Source organism: Aquarana catesbeiana, linkage group LG13 (genome assembly GCF_042186555.1).
Source record: "Aquarana catesbeiana isolate 2022-GZ linkage group LG13, ASM4218655v1, whole genome shotgun sequence".
NCBI lineage: Eukaryota > Metazoa > Chordata > Amphibia > Anura > Ranidae > Aquarana > Aquarana catesbeiana.
In genome coordinates, this window is record NC_133336.1 from 191,139,703 (window position 1) to 191,161,539 (window position 21,837).

At 43.2% G+C, this 21,837-nt stretch overlaps 1 protein-coding gene across 2 annotated transcripts in view; it reads right to left on the reverse strand.

The window, feature by feature from the left end:
- The window catches only part of LOC141116930 (uncharacterized), a 45,455-nt gene that overhangs the window by 10,697 nt on the left and 12,921 nt on the right, over window positions 1-21,837 (reverse strand). For both annotated transcript variants that reach the window (XM_073609436.1, XM_073609435.1), the window contains exons 2-5: window positions 8,005-8,081; window positions 6,698-6,836; window positions 5,062-5,121; window positions 498-683 (exon numbers count right to left, since the gene is read on the reverse strand). In XM_073609436.1, coding sequence (XP_073465537.1) covers window positions 498-683; window positions 5,062-5,121; window positions 6,698-6,836; window positions 8,005-8,081 — 462 coding nt within the window. The remainder of the gene's footprint in view (window positions 1-497; window positions 684-5,061; window positions 5,122-6,697; window positions 6,837-8,004; window positions 8,082-21,837) is intronic.

Below are 21,837 nucleotides of genomic sequence, written 5' to 3' on the forward strand. Positions count from 1 at the left end.
TATATAGTTTTTGGGGATATTATAGCAAAAAGTAAATAATGCGTTTTTTTTTAAATTGACGTTTTTTAATTTATAGCGCAAAAAATAAAAACCGCAGAGGTGATCAAATACCATCAAAAGAAAGCTCTATTTGTAAGGGGAAAAAAAAAAAAAAAAAACAACATCAGTTTTGTTTGGGAGCCACATCGCACGACTGTGCAATTGTCAGTTAAACTGACGCAGTGCCGAATCGCAAAAAAGTGCTCTGGTTTTTGGCCAGCCAAATGGCCCGGGGCTGAAGTGGTTAAGGAAACTTTTGCTGAGAGAAACAAAAGGCTGCCATTACTTTATTCTGAAAATGCTAACCACTTTTTTTTTTTTTTTTTTACGATCACCCTATGGCTTCCAATAATTTTAAAGCCTGTAGGTGGGTTTAGTGTAACAGACAAATCTTCAGAAGCAGACAGCCAACACCACTTCTCAGGAAAGATTTTTAAACAAAGCCTCAATGAAATTACCTCTGCAGCATCTTCGGCTTTCCTCTTATTTCCTCCCTTCTCCTTGGACTGCTCATCAATCACTAATTTTCCCTCCTCATCGCTGCTGCCATCTGCATTCCCTTTCTTCTCTTCATCATCCTCTGGCTTCTCCTCTTCATCTGCATCTTCATCATCTTCATCTTTTGAGCTTTTCTTTGGAGTTGGCTGAAATGGGAAAAAAAACCCAAAAAAACCCTGAGTACTGCTGCCCTCTTGTGGAAAAATGTCATTTTACCAATCATGTATAATTCAGCATGCACAGTCTGTGTAAGTTTTCATTTGTGGTATATCTTTGTAATAATTAGTCATATAACTGCACTTGCTCTGTAATGTTCAGTGCGTTTTGCCGTTTATCCACGTTTCTTAAGCTCTAATGATCATAGCTTCTTCAACATTACAGAGCAAGTTCAGCCTAATGTGGCTACTAGTAGCTATACCATGGATCAGCGGCCCCCAACCCCCCCAGCACCAGCCGCTCAGAAGACAACCCCTCCACAGATCGGCAGGGGTAGGTGATGCCTGTCACCTTGTAGGGAGAGAGGGGGGTTGGTCTCACCAGTGCTCTATGAGATCTTGTTCCCGGCCCTCCTCCCTTCACGACTGCAGAGAGGGAAGGCAGCAGTGGTGCTGGGAGAAGGGAAGCCAATGCCCTCTGGTGGACGGAGGGTGGCACTGCAGGCTCTCCCGAACGCTGCCTATTTTCCAGCAGGCCACAGATGAGCACCAGTCCGCGGCCCGGTGGAATGAGGACCACTGCCATTGCTGGCTAAATACTGCGCAACCCCATACTGCTGGATGGAAAAAGTACTGACATTGTGCAAGCCAATGCATAGGATTTAAAGGTCCAGTGCTGAGGGATATCCAGTTACAAATAAGCATAAAAGCAGGTCATGAATCTCCACCATTTAAAGTGGTAAACTGTTACACCACTTGTACCCAGGTAAGCCTATAATAAGGTTTACCTGTAGGTAATGTAAACATCTAAAAACTTGCAGTTTGGCCCCCTTTCAAATTGGGGCCGCCCGTACATTATCGGCCACTAGCGGGGTGCTTTTAACTCCAAAGAAGGGTTTATCGCTGTGTTGCGGCACTGCCCAGTCATTGCAATGGGCAGGGGAGTTTTGGGAGCGCTGCTTGCGGCTTTATTACCATCAGTCCACTTTGGTCTGGAAAACTTGTTCCATGTGGCAGGGCGAGATCCCTAATCTGGATTCAGAAGACTGGGAAGATGTCTGGGAGTTTCCTTTCTTACAACTCACCTCTGCCAGAGATCGGATGGTGCAATTTAAAACTGATCCATAGGATCTATTTGTCACCCTAAAGATTATCCAAAATTTACCCTCCTTCAACTGTTGGAAATGTAGTGTGGCAAATGCCAAATTTAACAATATGTTATGGTCTTGTCCCAGAATTCAGCTCTTTTGGGTGGAGGTCACAAACTTTATTGAAAACTTTAACCATGATCAATGTTTCTCTGAATGTGGCGACCTGCTTGCTGGGTCTGGTAACTGGAAAACTAATAGGACTTCTACTATTCTATGCTAGAAAGGCTCTACTCAAAATGGAGGTACCTACTTTGAATACATAGAAATCGCTGATTAACTTAGGCTGCTTTGTATAGTGGCACCACTATCTCACCAGATGCTGCCCAGCTAAGTTTGACAAAATTTGGCACGTATGGTTAGAATCAGACAGCACAATAGACTCCGGATCCCCTCGAATGTTTACTTCAGCTAAAAGTCTTGTAGCGGTGAAGACCTAATCTTGCTACTAGCAGAAGATTCTCCTAGATGAGTTCTCCTCAACCTCAGCATCTTTTCCTTAAGTGGTTACCTGAAGAACAGGTTCCATTCTCCTTACCTCTCTATTTTGACGACACAAGCAGTTTAAGTTATAATGGTTTCTATAGAATAGTTTTAAATCTATAGGATTGTTACAATGTTATCTCAGCCAGGGTATGCCCAGAGGATGTATTATATAACCCTTTTTGCACACGAAACAATAAAAAGTGTATAAAAGTATTAAAAAAAAAAAAAAAAAAAAGGGAGGAAGAAGGAAGAAGAAAGAAGAAAGAAGAAAGAAAGAAAGAAGAAGCTGCTTGCAGGACTTCAGTTTTCTGCAAGCGCACTGCCCCAGTGTGAAAGCACTCGGGGTTTCATACTCTGGTAGCAGGGGAGGCAGTTTTCAGGCTATATTTTTAGCGCTAAAACACCTGAAAACTGCCTCAGTGTGAAAGTGGTCTTAGGAGATATTCAGAGTGCATGCAGCCCAATGAAGTCACCGGCGCATACGTTCTGCAGGTGCGACCTTCAGAGCCCGTGCTGTAAACGGCGGCTTGCGCAGGAGTGACGTCATCACAGCTCTGGCCATTCACAGCGCCGGAGGCCACGAACCCAGAAGAAACACCGGGGGAAGATGTCAGCCGTCGCAGTGATGAGTGGGCACGACTGGAAGGGCTTCATTCTAAGGTAAGGTTTTTTTTTTTTACTGCAATTTAATAAAAACAATATTTTAACTAATTTCTTTTGTTGATACCTACTGGAAATAGACGTATTATCTCCCCCCAAAAATCCTAAGTTTCTCGAAAGAATCTTTATTTTCGCTGCATTTTGAATATATATAGGGATTGGGAGACTCGTCTCAGTGCCTGTGTATGTCCACAACTGCTTACCACTTCCTTTAACCATTCTAAGGTAAGTATTTCATAATGCACACTAGTACATTATGCCATTGTTTTACAGGGCCCACCACCTTCAGCGAGTAACAACCGCTTTTAATGTGAAACTGTGTTTTGCCTATACAAAAGAAAGCAACTGATTCACTTTAAAGCCACCCCAGCAGTGGCACATATTCACCTTCCCTTAGCTCAAGGAGTGTAGAGAAGGAGCCTTGTGTAAGCTACAAATCAATCAAAGGTGAACATTACACAGGGACTCTCTCCACCACAATGTGATGTCATGGGTGCCTGGGCAGTTAATGGCAAACCACCATCGTTGTCCTGAGTAAGGAAAGGCGAGAGAGTGTCAGCCATTCCCAGCCATACAATATTAGTACTGATATTAACATGCAGGCTCTCCCTCTTTGAAGAGAGCTGCCAGTTCAGGCTTTGGTGTTTTGCATATAGCAAGCAGTATTGTGAAAAAATTGGCTAGCCTGAACTTGGATAGCCATACATACAACTGTAAATTTGAGCCATCAAGAAGAGGAATAAAAAAAAAACAAACACACCCCACAAACTCAACTAAATAGGACATTGACCGTGAATGACGAAACACATGTTGGATACGTCAAACTTTGGAAAGTATGCTGGTACATTCAGTGGTTGTTTTGTACTTGTGTTGCGATTTCATTGTCACCAATTGTGCATTATTGAGCTATAATTCATTTTGAGTTAACACATTATCTTACAACTGCAGTTATATTTATCACTATAAGCACCAGTTTACATTAGTGCGCTCTGCAAGATCACATGGGATTCACACCGCAGTGCAAATCACATGCAATGTCTGTGCGATGCGATTTCAACCATACAGATAGAAAGGATGAATTTGCATCGCATTCGGACCAAACTCGCACAGGACCCTTTTTTAGTCCGAACCAGAATCAGATCATGCGATCCAATTCATGTTCGAACTGTGAGTTCGCAGTGCAATATGTGAACTGAAATGGGGGTGTCATTAACATAGTATTGACATTCCCAGCAGTTCAGATTGCGAGTCAGGTGTGATGCGGAAACCCGCAGTGGATTCACAGAGTTCCCGCATCGCACCATTGTGAACCGGGACCAAAAATAGTTGTTTTTTTTGGTATGGAAAGTGCTCATTATTTGTAAATTTTGCACATTTCCTATGTGGTGTACTACGAAAGTCCAGACCAGTTGCCAGTATACGAGATACAGCCAAAATACAGAGGGTGAGGACTCTGAAGGGGGGTAGACCTTGCCCAGGTGTGGTGGGAGACACACATTTCCCACCACACCTGGGCAGGGTCTACTCCTTTCAGAGTCCTCACCCCTGTGTTTTGGCTGTATCTCGTATACTGGCAACTGGCCTGGACTTTCGAAGTACGCCACATAGGAAATGCGCCAAATTTACAAATGATCACCTTCACACACACAATTTCCTCCCCGTTCTTCAACCAACCACCCTCCCTCTTGTGTTTACCCACCTTCAATTGCCATGGAATCCTCATTTCTGACTACGAGTTGGGAATGTCCCCTAATACACTCCATGTCCTCCAGAGCCTGAGGCCAGGTCACCACCTTGCAAACCTTGACCAAAAAGGTTGCATTCTCTACCATCAGCATCCCCAATTGGGACCAATCTGTCAATCAGGATTTCCTTCACCCATATATAAGGTAGGACTTACCTACATGCAGCATGGGACTATTTATGCACCCATTAAATTACATGAACTTGCATAGGGAACTCTACCTCTCCTGTGGTGTGTTTATATGTTATATATGTCCAAACAGATTTTTTTTTAAAGAATGTGTGTACATAAAAATAAAAAAAAAAATAAAAAAATAAAAAAAAGTGAATACCTTGTCTCCATCTTTAGAACCTTTAGCTCCAGCTTTAGCTCCTTTCTTCCGGGAAGTAGGCTGAAAAGAAACAAAACCGTGAAAGTTATATTTGTGGCCAGAAAACGATCACAAAAGTCAGGCGAGTAGAAAGGGGGTCAGACAAATACATCTGTGTGGTTAGTTTTGATCTGTACACAATCTAAAATATGCTGAAAATTAGGAGGTTAAATGTAAATTGTATTTTAAAACATGTCAAATTTTACAGCAGGTTAGTATGGCCAGATTATGAATGAAGGAAAAAAAAAAAAAAAGTCTTCAGTTCTGCTTTAAAAATTCAGGCTCTACTCCTAGAGCACACGTGTCAAACACAAGGCTCACCAGGCCATTTTATTATCACACCTCTCCAGCTGTGCCCCCCTAATTGGTCTCAGCAGTCGGTGGCAGAGAACAGAACTCCTACAGATCCTGCGCTTCCCCATGGAGCTGCAGCACCCCCCAGTCTCCACCTGACTTGCTAACAGCGGATTGGCCGCTTACTGCAGCCCTCCTCCAGACCCTACACTTACTGCTTCCCGGTTCTGCTCCAGCTTTTTTCTAGCAGCACAAGGTAAGGAGGGTGAACTGCGATATAAGGCAGGGGTCTCAAAACTGCAGCCCTTTTCTTGACTTAATCTGGCCCATTGGACACCATTTATCCCACTGACATGAGACACTATCCTGACAATGAGGTGCTATTTCTCCCACTGACAGCAACCCCCAAATACCAAAAGCTGGTGCACTGTTCATTCCCACTGGTACCAGAAAAATAAAAAAAAGTTATGCTCCTGCTGGAAACAGTCCAGCCGCCCTAAAGTCTAAAGCATGGGTGTCTCAACTTGTGGACTTCCAGCTGTTGCAGAACCACAAGTCCCATGAGGCATTGCAAGGCTGACCGGTACAAGCATGGCGGGACTTGGAGTTTCACAACAGCTAGGAGGCCACAGGTTGAGCACCCATGGTCTAAATTATAGTAAATTGGTCCTTTGTTTAGAACGTTGAGACCCCTGATGTAAGGGATTCTTAACTTCTGAAGGTGGGTTGCTCTGGACATCTAGTCTTACAGATACAACCAGCGATTTGAGGGCAACCATAGATGCAGATGCTTCCTGTGACCCAACCCCCCCCCCCCCTTCCTAGAGGCTCCCAGCTGTTTATATACCCAAGTGCACATTCATAATGTTGCCAGCTCTATCTTGACTACTGCTGTAGATACATGCAGGGCTCTACAAGAACCGAATCATTCTGGACATACAGCTGTGTATTAGCCTATAGTCAACACAGGAACAAGCATTACAGGGTGACAAAGCTGTTTCCACAAAGTCAGAGCGTTGTCACCCTAGAATGGGAAGGACACTCCACAGTTACTGGCAAGATCACCAGGTTAAGTTAAAAGAAAGAAAGACAGCATAGGAAGGAAACAAATCTAACCACCGCAGCAAAGAGGTAAGCTAGCATATATTACATTTGAGTTTACATACATTAAAAAAAAAAAAAAAAAAAAAAAAAACCCCCACACACACACACACACACACACACACCACACAAAGCCTTTGATCTTGGGAACAAAATACCAGAACATTGCAACAGTGCGAGGGCTCAGGAAGGGTTGTAGTACCTGGTATCCAGATGCTTTGACTGTTGGGTTATTCTCAATTTCCCAAAGGCCCTCGGTAAACCCTTTCCTCTTGTTTGCCTTTGCATACTTAGCTTTTGTCTCTTCGTATAGAACGATGTCTTTGGGACCAAGATATGCTCTAAAGAGGAAAAAAAAAAAAAAAAAAAAAAAGCCACAGATCAACAGAAGTAATATTACACAAGTGCAGTCAGCCAAAGCAAAAAAATAAAAATCCCATCTGCTTCAGAGCAAATGTACCCAGCTCCCCCTTCATAATGTGTATGTATGAAAAAAAAAAAAAAAAAAAAAAAAAAAAAAAAAAGGAAAGGGGTCACGCTGCGCAAATAGATACCAAACACGTCATGCTTCAACATTGCGCATGCTAGTGGAATGGCACTAAACATCTCCATTGGCAACGCTTTAAACCAGTTTAGAGGTCTAGCGCTAGGATTCTTGCTCTCGCGTTACTGTCATATCTCACATGTGTGGTGCGAACAGTTTGCATATGTGGGCGTGACCTATGTGTGCACTCACTTCTATTGCTGTCACAAAACATCACTTGTGACAAAGCATGACAGGTCCTCTTTATAGAGATATCTTGAGTCAATAAGACCCCACATCTCTCCTCTACAATGGAAAGGGTGGGGCGGGGGCTGGTGGCTCGTTTTCATTGGCCGTGAACCGCAAGTGACGTTATGAGATCGCTCCGGTCCTCCTAGACCAGTGATGGCAAACCTCGACACCCCAGATGTTTTGGAACAACATTTCCCATGATGCTCAGGCCCTCTGCAGTGTAGTCAAGCATCATGGGAAATTTAGTTCCAAAACATCTGGGGTGCCAAGGTTCGCCATCACTGTCCTAGGCCATAGAGATGAGCGGAGGCAATCTTTCTCTGTTCATCTGTGGCCTGGGCTTCACAATCAACCAGGTAAGCCCGAGAACCAACGGGCAGCTTAAGGCATCTAGCTGCAGCCAAAACCCCGGTATTAAACACCTAACCAATGAGGTATTTTCCCAGTTAGGCGGTCGGCAAGTGGTTAACATTTCTGCTCTTATTAGGAAGAAAATGCAAGGGAATTACAGCACACACAGCAATGCATAAAAAGGCAAAGCAACACTACTACTAACCAAGAGCAAAAATAAAAAAAAATGAAAAAAAAAAAAAACTAACAAACACACACAAAAAGTCCTGACTGGTGGCCTACAGGACCCGACTCTATTTTACGGCCAACACTGAACCCTTCCATTCTGAATTTGCTCACCATCAAGGCTTATATACAAAAAGGGGTCTTTATAAACCACTTACGTTTCGTGTGTGCCGAAGAAGAACACTTGGTATTTCATAGATGTGGGCTTAGCAGCTGGCTCAAGGATTTCATCAATCTGAGGAGACAAAAAAAAAAAAAAAGTCATGATGCTGGCATGGAATAAAAATAGAGTACAAATCCAATGAGCCTGTGGCAGCAGGCTAATACAAAGCGCTGAGACGTTAAGTGACAGGAGAGCTGCATTGAAGATCAGACAATGCAAGAAGACTTTTTCCTTCAGAGACACACAGGACTTACACCAGTCAGAATCTACAATGTTGACCCTGTAAGGAATGCATCACTGCAAATTTCCTCTAATATATGAGGGTTCATTCACCCCAGCCTGTGCTAAAACACGTGGATTGGGCTACAAAAGGTGGGAGCAGTAATGCAATGCTAGAGCAAACTGCAGTTTTTTTTATTTTTTAACTGTCACCCTACATTTAATTCTATGCACAAAGTTATGTTACAATGCGGTGTGCAGTATGTTGTGGTGCATAAAAATACATTATCTTTTTTATAGTGCTCACCATTCACAACTATATGGAGAGAAGTGAGCAATTGATCGCTATGTGTCCTTGCATAAGATTCAACGTAGACTCCCCCATCCATCCATGTCTCACTCATGCTTTATTTTGCAGAGAAATCACCTTGAAAAAAAATACCCCCCTAGCATCTCTGGCCATGGCCATCTTGAGTAAGGGCAGATTATTCATGTAGCATGAAAACAAAAATATGAAACGATTTTACACCACGCAAATAGGTACTCAACATGTCATGCTATAAAATTGCGCATGCCCTCGGAAGGGCGCCCAACTATGGTACTTAAAAATCTCCATAGGTGATTTTTTTTTTTTTTTTAATACAGATTACCATTTTAGAGTTACAGAGGACGTCTAGCGCTAGAATTCTTGCGCTCGCTGTAACGTTCACAGCGATACCTCACATGTGTGGCGCAAACACTGTTTAGATATGTGGGAGTGACCTATGTGTGCATGCACAACTGCAAAAACCTTTAAAAACTTATTTTTTTAATTTCATTACTTTTAACCACTTATGGCAATTCAGTGGAAGGAGCCAACCTGCCGCATTATGATGGCGGCTGGTCAGCTCCTTCCACTGAACCGCCATAGCTGTACGTCGGCTCCTTTAAGAGCCATAGCAGGCGGGGAACCCAATGCACATGGCCGCATTGTCCGGCCACCCGCAATCTCAGGAAAGAGCCAGAACAGGGATCTGTCAAAGTAAACTGACAGATCCCCATTCTGACAGGAGGAGAGAAAGATCTGCTGTTCCTAGTGATTAGGAACAACCGCTCTCTCCCCCTCCTCCAGTCAGAAACACCTCCCTAGGGGACACATTTAACCCTTGATCACCCCCTAGTGTTAACCCCTTCCCTGCCAGTGACATTTATACAATAATTGGTGCATTTTTATAACACTGATCACTGTCAAAGGTCCCAAAAACCAAGAGTAAAAAATAAAATTTATATATATATATATATATATATATTTTTATTTATATATATATATATATATATATATATATATATATATATATATATATATATATATATATATATATATATATATATATATATATATATATATATACACATACACATACACATACACACACACGTATAAGCCGACCCACCTAATTTTACCACAAAAAACTGGGAAAAAACGTTCTGAAAAAAACTCAGCTTATACGTGAGTATATACGGTGATCACTGCCATTTCTAGTAAAAAACATGTGCCATAAACCTATCACTTATTTTGTAGACACTATAACTTTTGCGCAAACCAATAAACGCTTATTGTGATTTTTTTTTTTTTTACAAAAAAAAATATGTAGCATTATACATATGCCCTAAAACTGATGAAGAAATTAGTTGTTTACATTATAGCAAAAAAAAAAAAAAAAAAAAAATTGGTCTTCTGAAAATTGCCACTCTTGTTTATAGGGCAAAAAAATAAATAAAAAGTGATCAAATACCACCAAAAATAAAGAACTATTTGTGGGAAAAAAAAGAAAAGGACATCAATCTTGTTCAGGTACAGTGTTGCACGACCGCGCAATTGGCAGTTAAAAACGACGCAGTGCTGTATCACAAAAAAAAAAAAAAAAAAAAGCCTGTCATCTACTGGTCTGTAAGTGCTTCATTTTTACATTGTCCCTGTGTAGTTAATTTAGCTGAAAAATCACCCCCTAGAATTTCTGGCCATCTTGACTAATGGCAGAGGAGGATTCATGTATTTACTTCCTGGAATCCATCAGCCCTGAGCTCAGACATGGTGTGCTTAACTGAGAAAACCCTCCTCTTGAAGGCTTCTAGGATGTAGCACATTTGGCTAGGTCAGAAACCAACAGGGGGGGAAAAAAAAAAAAAAAAAAGCCACCCCACGCTAAAAAATGCTATTGCAAAAAAACGTTGAAAAACTCACTGCAAAGCCACTGGCGCTTTTATAATGTTATTCTAACATCCAATGTGCATGAGGCCTTACAGTTCAGATTGTAGCACGACACAACTGATTTCTCATTTTTATAGTAAACTCCAAGTTCTCTGGACTTGGTTGGTTGATAATGTCACTCTTGGCCCGGAGTACCAAACAAAGCTCATTGTGTGGCGCTCACTGGCACAGCGTGGGTACACGTCATTCAGAGCATGTGTGTCATTCCACACCCACGGGCTACATACTAAACAAGGTCACGGAGGCGTTAATATGATGGCAGCGCAAAGCTTTATTGCTGGCGGAATCATTACAAATCCATTGTGGACGGCGGCACCTCCAGAGCGCTAATCGCATTACAGAACTTCATGGCGTATTCTAACAGTTCAGGAAAAACGGTTAGAGAGAGATGGAGAGGGTGCAGAAAACTGGGAGCTGTGATGTGTCCAGTCTTAGGAAGGCTGTCAGGAGGAATAAATCGCGCTCTGCCGCTGATCAAAGCCAGCAGGCGGCGGGCAGGAAACCAATGTTTTTCTTGCCTGTCTGAGCAAAGAAAAAAAAAAATTCACAAAGAGGGAGCGAGGACGGGGACTGGCATCGGGCTGCAGCTTCAACACACACTGCTGATTATTACTCTAGAGCAGGGGGCAGGCATCCTGGGGCCCTCCAGCTGCCTCAGAACTACAAGTCCCATCATGCCTCTGGGAGTAATTTTAACCACTTCAGCCCCAGAAGAATTTACCCCCTTCCTGACCAGAGCACTTTTTGCAATTTGGCCCTGCGTCGCTTTAACTGACAATTGCGCGGTCGTGCAACGTGGCTCCCAAACAAAATTGACATCCTTTTTTTCCCCCCACAAATAGAGCTTTCTTTTGGTGGTATTTGATCGCCTCTGCGGTTTTTATTTTTTGCGCTATAAACAAAAATAGAGCGACAATTTTGAAAAAAAAACACATATTTTTTACAATAATAAATATCCCCCAAAAATATTTAAAACAATTTTTTTCCTCAGTTTAGGCCGATACGTATTCTTCTACATATTTTTGGTAAAAATCGCAATAAGCAATTGATCAGTTTGCGCAAGTTATAGCGTTTACAAAATAGAGGATAGCAGGTACTTGTTATAATTGGGCATCTGCTGACAGGTTCTCTTTAAATGCATAGTCTATAGTCTCTGCTTGGATTCCTAGCTGACCTCAAGAGCCAGGATTAGGGGCCCTCCAGCATTTTTATTAAAATTTTTTTTTTTTTAAATGGCGGCGATCAGCGATTTTTATCGTGACTGCGACATTATGGCGGACACATCGGATATTTTTGGGACCATTGTCATTTATACAGCAATCAGTGCTATAAAATTGCACTGATTCCTGTGTAAATGACACTGGCAGTGAAGGGGTTAACCACTAGGGGGCGGGGAGGGGTTAAATCAGTACTAGGGAGTGATTACTGTCAGGGGGATGGGCTGTGTATGTGACGTCACTGATCTCCGCTCTGATGACAGGGAGCAGAGATCGAGTGACACTGTCACTAGGCAGAATGGGGAGATGCTGTTTACATCAGCATCTGCCCGTTCTTCCTCCCCGTGAGGTGATCGCGGGTATCCCCGAGGCGTTTGAGTCCGCGGGACCCGCGAATCGACTCACGGAGCTTGCCGCGGGCACACCCGCTGACGCCTCTTAAAGGGGAACGTACAGGTACGTGATTTTGCCTGTACGAGCCCTTCTGCCGCAGTATATGTGCGTGAGGTGGTCGGCAAGCGGATAAACTGCCAGCTTTGCAATGCCTTATGGGAAATGTAGTTCCACAACAGCTGGAGGGCCCCTAATCCTGGCTCTTGAGGTCAGCTAGGAATCCAAGCAGAGACTATAGACTATGCATTTAAAAGAGAACCTGTCAGCAGATGCCATATTATAACAAGTACCTGCTTCCCACTTCCGTTCCGACCGCGGCGGTCGGAAACGGAAGTTCTCCTCCCTACCCCCGTGCAGTCTTCTGGGACACAGACGGGCCCCAGAAGACTGCATTCACAATTCATGATGTGCAGTGGGCTTCCGGCTGTGAAACCGCAAGCTGTCACAGCCAGGTGCCCATAGTGAAGATGCCGGCGCCAGGGAGTGAATGAAGACAGCGGGCGACACCGCTGGATTGTGGGACAGGCGAGTGGCAGCTACAGACTTTTTTCCCCCCACAGGTGATGGAACTGGAAGGCGACAGGAGAAACCAAAGTGGACGCGCCATTCATCAGCAGGAAGTGTCATATCAGCACCTGGAGTTCTACAAGAGAGCAAACATTCCACTTCCCCACCCGTCAGAGGGCAGGTACAAAAAATGGCTGCCATTATGGAGGACATACACACTTCAATTAACAATTGTTCTATTTTTCCAATTGATCTCTCCCGGTAAGAATAAGGCTCCATTCACACTTGTACGGCTCCAAAGTTGTGCCGAATTAGGAGTGCAACTTTGGATGGGTGCAACTTGGACACGTCTTTGGCTTTGACCAATGTTAAACGGACAACTGTTGCATTGTATAACATTCAGGTACAACTTTAAAGCAACTTTTGGAGGGTTGACATTTAAGTCTATGGCCCTCAAGTTGCATGGAAGTCAGACCAAAAGTAGTGCATGGACTACTCTGAAGTTGCTGCACCTTGAAGTCTCGCATATATAAATGGTTATCATTGGAAAACATGGAGAACGACTTGTCATGCAAGTTTTATGTCTGAGGACAAGTCATACAAGAGAATGGAGCCAAATCAAATTATAGTCTACAGCCCATTCAATTAAAAGGGAAGTGGATATAAGTTGATAGTTGGAAGATACAATCACAACTCATCAATGGCAGCTGCATTTCCACTATGCAATCTCATTCAGATCAATCGAAAACACAAATCAAATTAACAAAGCATCTCAGCGTGCCAATCGATGCAACATGATCAATAATTAATTTTCTACTCGGGCGAATACTCAAAATTGAATAAATCGGATATAAAATGGAGTCCAAAATCAAATTTGAAGGGAATTTTTGGCTATTCGATTGTTTGCCATTTTGACTGTCTTTACTGAATAAACTAGAGGGAAAACGTATTTTCATGTTGGAGTAAGAGAAGGTTATAACCCGTCAGCTTTTTTTTTTTTTTTTTTTTTGCCATCTGTGTCCCATATGGGACATTTCCCATCACTTCCTGTCCCATAGCCAAAACTGGAAGCGAGAAGAAATCCCTGCAAAATTGCGAGAATCCCGGAGTGTCTCCAGAACTAGTGTCCCCCATTGGAAGAATCCCCCTCTACTTACTCTTCTGACCTCCAAAACGTGGGATTTTTTTTAACTTTTGATAACGGTAAACAGGACACAGCTGGTGAATTTCTATAAAATTGGAAGGAAGTGTCACCAACACCCCAGGATCTCCAAAACTTGAATCATAGTATCAAAAAATAAAAAAAAAAGCGACATTTCGGAGCTACGCAGGACCCCTTCGTCAGGCGTGTGACACTTCCTTCTCATGGATTGCAGTCAGTTCCAGCCGTTGATCATTTCAGCACCCAATCGAAGATACAGCCGTTTGTGCAGGAACGTGCAATTGTATTGCTTTGAGGTTCTCTATAAATTTGGGGGGGGGGGGGGGGGGGGGGGGCGGCACAAGGCAGCAATAAAAACTGACAGATGTTCTAATACATCTGCACTCCATCAATAAAAAAGAAGAAAGGTTTTGTCCTTCGTTATACTTGAAAAGCATGGGTGCCATGGCATGGTGGCTCCGCTTTATTTTTTGTTTCCAGTATGGTAACAGGGACTCTTTAACCACTTGCTGACTGCATTAGAACATAAGTTGTATAATATAAAATTATATAAATATATCACACAAACAAAAAAGAGGGATTGCTGCACGAAAAAGTGTTTTAATGAAAATATTAAAACATCCGAAATATACAGGCAGTCATAGTAGTAACAGTTTCGGACTAATACAGATCACGCCCGTCTTCATTAGGCATGACGTTTTGAAGAAGGGCGTGATCTGTATTAGTCCAAAACTGTTACGAAAGAGGGGCAAGAGAGGGGCAAGAGGGGGGGCAAGAGGGGGGGGCAAGAGGGGGGGGGCAAGAGGGGGGGGGCAAGAGGGGGGGGGCAAGAGGGGGGGCAAGGTAGAATTTTTTTTCAGTTTGCAGAGAGCAGCCTGCTAATGATGGGGTATGACTGACTGGCACTGAAGTGGTTACAGGCTGAGCGATTTCTAGAAGCGGCGGTGGCGGGGCCTAGGAAGACGTCGCTCCATTGATCTGACACATACAAGCTCCTGGCTGCGTTGGGGACGGGCTGCCCAGTCACGTTGGCTTCTGTGTAAATCTGTTTTACGGCTCGGTGATGACATTTTACAGGGTGTTAAAGTCATAAGCCTCTTGCAGTGGAGTTGGCGATAATCTTGCTGTACTAGGAGGGAGTCTCCTGAGGGCAATGGGTGTGCTTGTATGCTTTTATAGATCCTCTGCTGATAGAAAGAACAAAGAGCGGCACACCTGTGTACTCCATGCTGCAGATTTGTAGCTTTGACCCCGAGAGACCTCATTCATTCAGTGCTAGAACAGACTGCGACTACAAGTGTGATAAAGGTCTCTGGGGCAGTCCTACTACAGTCTATAACGTCATAGGTCCCTGCATACCGCCGCAAGGTCCCTTTCACCAGAGAAAGGTCATCGTTCCTTTTCTCCCCAGAACAGGAAGTGATGGCAAAGCAACCCGGTATAGGTACTCCCTTTAGATTCCCCCCCCGTAGGTACTCCCTTCAAAGTGAGAGGACCCCCCCCCCTTTAGATTCCCCCCTCTATTCCTGTTCTGTTTACCACTCTAAATTTTGGATTTTTTCCCCCTTTTTGTCACCAGGACAAAATGGAATAAGACGAATCCTCCCTTAAAGTGATTGTAAACCCTTCAATATACCCAGAGAAGTGACTGGTGTCAAGTGATACACAGATAAGAAACAAATCCTCCTACATAAAAGGTGTACCCGTTTGTCTGCATTCTTCTCTTCACCCGTTCAAAGTGCTGAATTTATAAAGCTTGTCTGAGCTTTCAGAAAGCAGGGGGCGGAGAGCTGACTGAGCTCTGCAAAGTGTGAGGTTAGGAAAAAGGAAAGCCCTCCACCTCACAGAGATCACAGGAACAGATCTGAGGCTGTCAAATCAGCTGGATATCCCTCCCTTGTCACCATTTTTCTCTTGGCGTCAGGGAAACTTGTCAGAATCGATTCATGCTGACAGCAGAGAGAAATCACACTCAAGTTGGTAATATATTATACAATTTTCTTGTTCAATTTCCTTTAGATTTATCCAACTGTGTCGTTCAAGGGCCTGACTGACTGCATACAAAATTGAAAGGGTTTAGGTTTGACCTCATATTACATGGTTTTGGCAAATCAAAAAAAATAAATAAATAATTGTACAATGTATGTTCAGCCTTAGTGCTCTGGATTGAGACAAATATACACTATAGAGCAGTGATGGTGAACCTTGGCACCCCAGATGTTTTGGAACTACATTTCCCATGATGCTCAGGCACTCTGTAGTGTAACTGAGCATCATGGGAAATGTAGTTCCAAAACATCTGGGGTGTCAAGGTTCACCTTCACTGATATAGAGCAGGGATATACAATTAGAGGACCTCCAGCTGTTGCAGAACTACAAGTCCCATGGGGCATAGCAAGGCTAACAGCCACAAGCATGATGGTATTAGTAGTTTTGAAACAGCTGGAGGTCCACTAATTGCATAGCCCTGCTATAGAGGGATATGCTTTGTTCAAATTTCACATTTACATCCATTTCAACGGGTGGAACAAACAGCAATAAAAACCTGACAGGTGTTCTAATACTTCTCCACTATCAAAAACCAAAAAGGTTTTGCCCAAAGCCGGCCATAGATTGTTCAAATCCCGGCCTGATCAGCAGAGACCGGCCAAGAATCAAAAGCAATCTATAGGCAGGCGGATTATACCCAGATAGAATCAGCGATCGACTTCGTTACAACCAGCATGCTGCTTTTTTACATGCGATTATTTCCGGCAATTATAGCTGCTAACTAACAATCACCGTGTCCCCCCAGCAGGAATGGCCCCACAGGAGAGACTTCCCCTCCCCCAATCATCAGGGACTGTGTTGATGGGGGAAACGGAGAGATTTGCTTTCCTGCAACCCCGTGGCTGCCGGAAAGAAAAATTGCATCATCTATAGCCTGCCTTACTTGCAATATTAAAACAAGTAAGGGAAATCTTTTCTTCCCGTGAACAAGCTGTAATTATATTAAGCTATAAAGTAGTAGGCCAAGAAGAGAAGAGCCACACTAATCACCATGAAGCGATCCTTTGTATTACGTAACACATTATGTAGATGTCCATTTTATAGGTGTTTGCTTGGCTTCCAGAGCTAATTTTAGGTTCAGAATACATTGAACAGCGAGGGTATCCTCTCCTAAACACAAAGCAGGACCTACAGAGGTGGCCGAATATCAAACACGGGGCCACAAGAACATAAAGTTATGCAAAGACGAGCGTCCTCTGCTCCCAACAATCTGCTCCATAGAGCCGAAAAGAAGACCATCTTAGAAAGTCTATGCCTGGTCCCAACCTTGGTCCACCTCTATACTGGCCCTGAGATAATTCGGGAGGCCCCCGTAGACCAAAAAAAGTGTCACCCAGGAGGAGACAGTGCCAAAACCAGGAGCAGAAACAACAAACTCCAAAATGTACAGCAAGACTCAGGAATTATGGAAGGAAGAGCTCACTGTTGGGAACATCCAAGAAGCCAGGGAGTGACCCAGGTCACCAGGTTCCAGCTGTATCTAAATCACCACCATTGAGGCCAACTGACTCTTAAAGTGGTTGTAAACCTCAGACATAAAATATGAACAAAGAATATCCCTCTATAACAGGGATATGCATTTAGTGGACCTCCAGCTGTTGCAGAACTACAAGTCCCATGAGGCATAGCAAGACTGACAGCCACAAGCATGACACCCAGAGGCATGATGGGACTTGTGTTATTTTTGTCTGCTTTTGCGGAGAGCAATAATTCTAGCACTAGACCACCTCTAACTCTAACCTGGTAACTGTAAGAAACTCCGGGTAAAGTGTCAGCCGTCTCAGTGGTGTGCAAGGACTGCTGCAACAGCTTCGTTCAGTATGTCATAATGAGCTAGTAGACGCCGCCTACTAGCTCATTATGCCCTTGTCTTGCAGAGGTTTATTTATTTTTTTTCTCTGAGGTTTACAACCTTTTTAAAGACTGAGAACTGATCGATCACATGACCACCGATTGCACAGTTCATTCCACTCTCAGCGGTGATTGTCCCAGAAAAAAAAAAAAAAAAAAAAAAAAAAAAAACACACACACACACACACACACCCCTCACACTTGTTTTACAGGCATAAACTTTTCTTAGCTGCACTAGAATTTGATTGGTTACTATGAGAAGCACAGGCCTTCCATTCTCCAGGCTCTATCACAGTTTCCTGTGCTGCAGCCAGCGAGAATCTTATTACGAAGAACGTTACAGTCTGCCAGGCACTCAAAGGCCGAGTATTCTTAGCCATCTGGCAGAGTCTGCCCAGGCAGCTGTACCCAATATAAACTGCCGCATCAGCACTTCACCCCAGCACAGCCCCTGACAAAGTGGTGCTGGCCATTCTCCCGCCAGCCTTCAACACCGACACTGCAACCCACTCCTCATATTTTTTTTTTTTTTTTTTTATAAAGAAAAGTGCTTTATTGGAAAGGCAGAAAAAAAATCCATTATAAAAACACTTTTTTTTAATCCGATCACGTGGCTGCAATGCTCACATATGTAGAGGAAAGATAAGACCAAACCATTGTCATTACTAAAGCAGGAAGCAGAACCCGCTTATGTAGCGGAATAGTTGTAGCTGAATTGCAGGTATGGGGTTTTTTCCTTTTTGCATAGTTACTATTGTCCATTTTGTGCCATTGTAAGTATTCATATTCCATACTTGATGGTTGTGGGAGGAAAATAAGAGGAATAAGGAAACTAATGGGAGGCTCTAGTCTTCCTCTACCCCACCAATAAGAGATTTTACTATGGAGTCTCCATATGAAGAGATCTTCACCAACCTTCTCCACTGGTGTCACCTTGACAGCCTTGAGTCACCTTGGCTCTGTGGGGGCACTCAAGAAGAGGAGGAGCCTAGAAAAGGAGGATCTGTGCAAAACCCTTGCACAGGAGGTGGTAAGTATAACTTTTTTATTTTTTAACAAGAATCTTTACAAGCCCTTGAACTGCACAGAGCAGAGTCTTCTGTATTGCATGCTTTCCCTGTATTTCATAGAACATTATGTAAGGTAAGAGCGAGCCCCAACTAGTTCTAATCTGCCAGTTATTTGATGTTCAGAAATTTGTTCTGTGTGTTGGATAAGCCCCTGCAAAGGTCCCTCCCCGGACAGATCTTCCCCGCCAGTCTCAGAACTAGGTCAGGTCTGATGTGGAGATGAAATCGCAGCACTTTCAATCGTTTCCTGGGAAGCTGGGGACAAACAAATGCAGAAAAAGCTAAAGACTATTCAGGATCTGCACTGCCAACTCGATTTTTATAAAAGAGACTGTCACTAGGTTATTCATTTCAACAACCAAAAAACTTGTATTATATATGCATGTTATGTAGATGTCCTAAAGACATCCAAAAGCCTTGAGATGCCTGCTGGGTACCGCCATCTTGATCTGTCATTAAAGTCGTTCTAAAGGCTCAAGTTTTTTTTTTTTTTTTTCCATATATTTCTCCATCTTAATGCATTCTCTCTTTGCATGGGCTCCTGCCAATCAAATCCCTGCGACGAGGGAGCAGTGCCGCACCACACTGTCTATAGACACAGAAAGGGTGGCTCGGGATTGAGCTTGCACAAGTGAAGGGCACACCAACAGATGACCCCAGAAGAGGATCGGGGCTGCTCTGTACAAAAACAAGTATAACATGCTTATCTAAGAACATACATACCACACAGTATCTCACAAAAGTGAGTACACCCCTCACATTTTTGTCAATATATCTTTTCAGATTGCATTCTCCCGTGCACCGAGATCGCTATAGTAAATGGGAGATTTGCTCTTTGTAAATATGAAAATGTGCGTTGCGCCTCACTGTGCGCCTCTACTGATGGCACACAGCTTTCGTAAATCAGCCCCAGTATCTCACAAAAGTAAGTACACCCCTTACATGTTCGTAAATATTTTCTTCTATCTTTTCATGTGACAACACTGAAGAAATGACACTTTGCTACAATGTAAAGTAGTGAGTGTACAGCTTGTATAACAGTGTAAATTTGCTGTCCCCTCCAAATAACTCAACACACAGCCATTAATGTCTAAACCGCTGGCAACAAAAGTGAGTACATCCCTAAGTGAAAATGTCCAAATTGGGCCCAATTAGCCATTTTCTCTCCCCGGTGTCATGTGACTTGTTAGTGTTACAAGGTCTCAGGTGTGAATGAGGAGCAGGTGTGTCAAATTTAGTGTTATCACTCTCACTCTCTCATACTGGTCACTGGAAGTTCAACATGGCACCTCATGGCAAACAACTCTGAGCAGCTGAAAAAAAGAATTGTTGCTCTACATAAAGATGGCCTAGGCTATAAGAAGATTGCCAAGACCCCGAAACTGATCTGCAGCACGTTGGCCAAGACCATACAGCGTTTTAACAGGACAGGTTTCACTCAGAACAGACCTCACCATGGTCGACCAAAGAAGTTGAGTGCTCATGCTCAGCATCATATCCAGAGGTTGTCTTTGGGAAATGGACGTATGAGGGCTGCCAGCATTGCTGCAGAGGTTGAAGGGGTGGGTGGCCAGCCTGTCAGTGCTCACACCATACGCCGCACACTGCATCAAATTGGTCTGCATGGCTGTCATCCCAGAAGGAAGCCTCTTCTAAAGAGGAGGCTGGAAACACATTGGAAATCACATGCGAGGACCAGAAACCCTAACCTTGTTCTTCAAGGGGAATCCCTAATGGGAAATACTAATCCTAACCTTGTTCTTAAAGGGGAAAACCCTAACCCTAATAAGAAACCCTAACCCCAACTTGTTCTTCAAGGGGAAAATCCTAACCATAAACCCCTAACCCTTACCAGAAACTCTAAACTTGTTCTTAAAAGAGGAAAACCCTAACCATTGTCGAAGCAACCTAGAATTTAACATGAGGGAAAAATGCAATTTAAAAAAGTCAGATATTAAAATTTCATGCAACCATGTTTGATCAAGTCGGTGGTGAAGTCATCTGGTTGAAATCTAACATATAGGTCAAATTCCTCTTCTACTTTGGCCAACAGCAATGCTAGTGGTGTATTGGATTGGATCATGGGCTCCTTAAGGGTATATAAAATGGTCTATGAAGCATAGCAAGCAATTACAAGTTTTTAAAATATTTTAGTGGTTTTTCATCATTTGTTATCATTTTTGGGGTTTTTTTTACAAAAGGGCACCTTTAAAAACGTGGTTAAACGCTGGTACCATGTTTAGCGTCAGAAACTTCAGCGTCTGAACTCTTTTTTTTGCCTTCAAAAGAAAGGCTCTAAACGCAACTGCCTAAAAACAACATTAAACGAACCTGTGTACATGTACACATAAGATAACACTGGATGAGTTCAGGGGCAGCTTGGGAAAAAAAAAAAAAAAGCCGCCAACTGCCTCTGAAAGTCCGTTTACCAGCAGCAATGTACATGAGGCCCAACAGGCTGGAACTTATTCTGATCTTCACTACATACAGACTTGAGTTATATACAGTCAACATAATACAAGACATATATGAGACGCTCTATGAGCTCCACATTCCCAAGCTCAGCCGCCACCAAAATGATCACAGCACTAAAATAGAATAGATCAGCTTCCTGTTGGGAGTTTCATCACCTACACCAATCGGAGTAAAGCTGCAATCATACTAAAACAAAGGCACAAATAATTCCTCTGACAGCAATAAAAGCCACAGCCAGGAAGAGGAAAGACCGACAACGGCCATCATGATGCTGCAAACTGAAATAATGAAAGGAATACAGGGGAGAGGTTTTCAGGAAGCACAAAAATAAACCACAAAACTAAATGGAAAATGTACTGATAGAAATAAAAAAGGGAGATAATGCAGACAGGTGCCTGGTCATCTCTGAATTCCATACTACTTCAGGGGGACAGACCTGGAACAAGTACGTGGCAAGTGAATTCCAATGTAAAACAGGTAAAGATGAGCAGGAGGGAGGTGTGTGATCCTATTACACATCCTGTCCGAGGGTGACAACACTGCTCCTCCATACAGTACGTGTTGTCACACCAGGACACATGCATACTTTTGCTCTTTGTTTAGATACCATTTGAAAAGGGATCTACAACCTCAA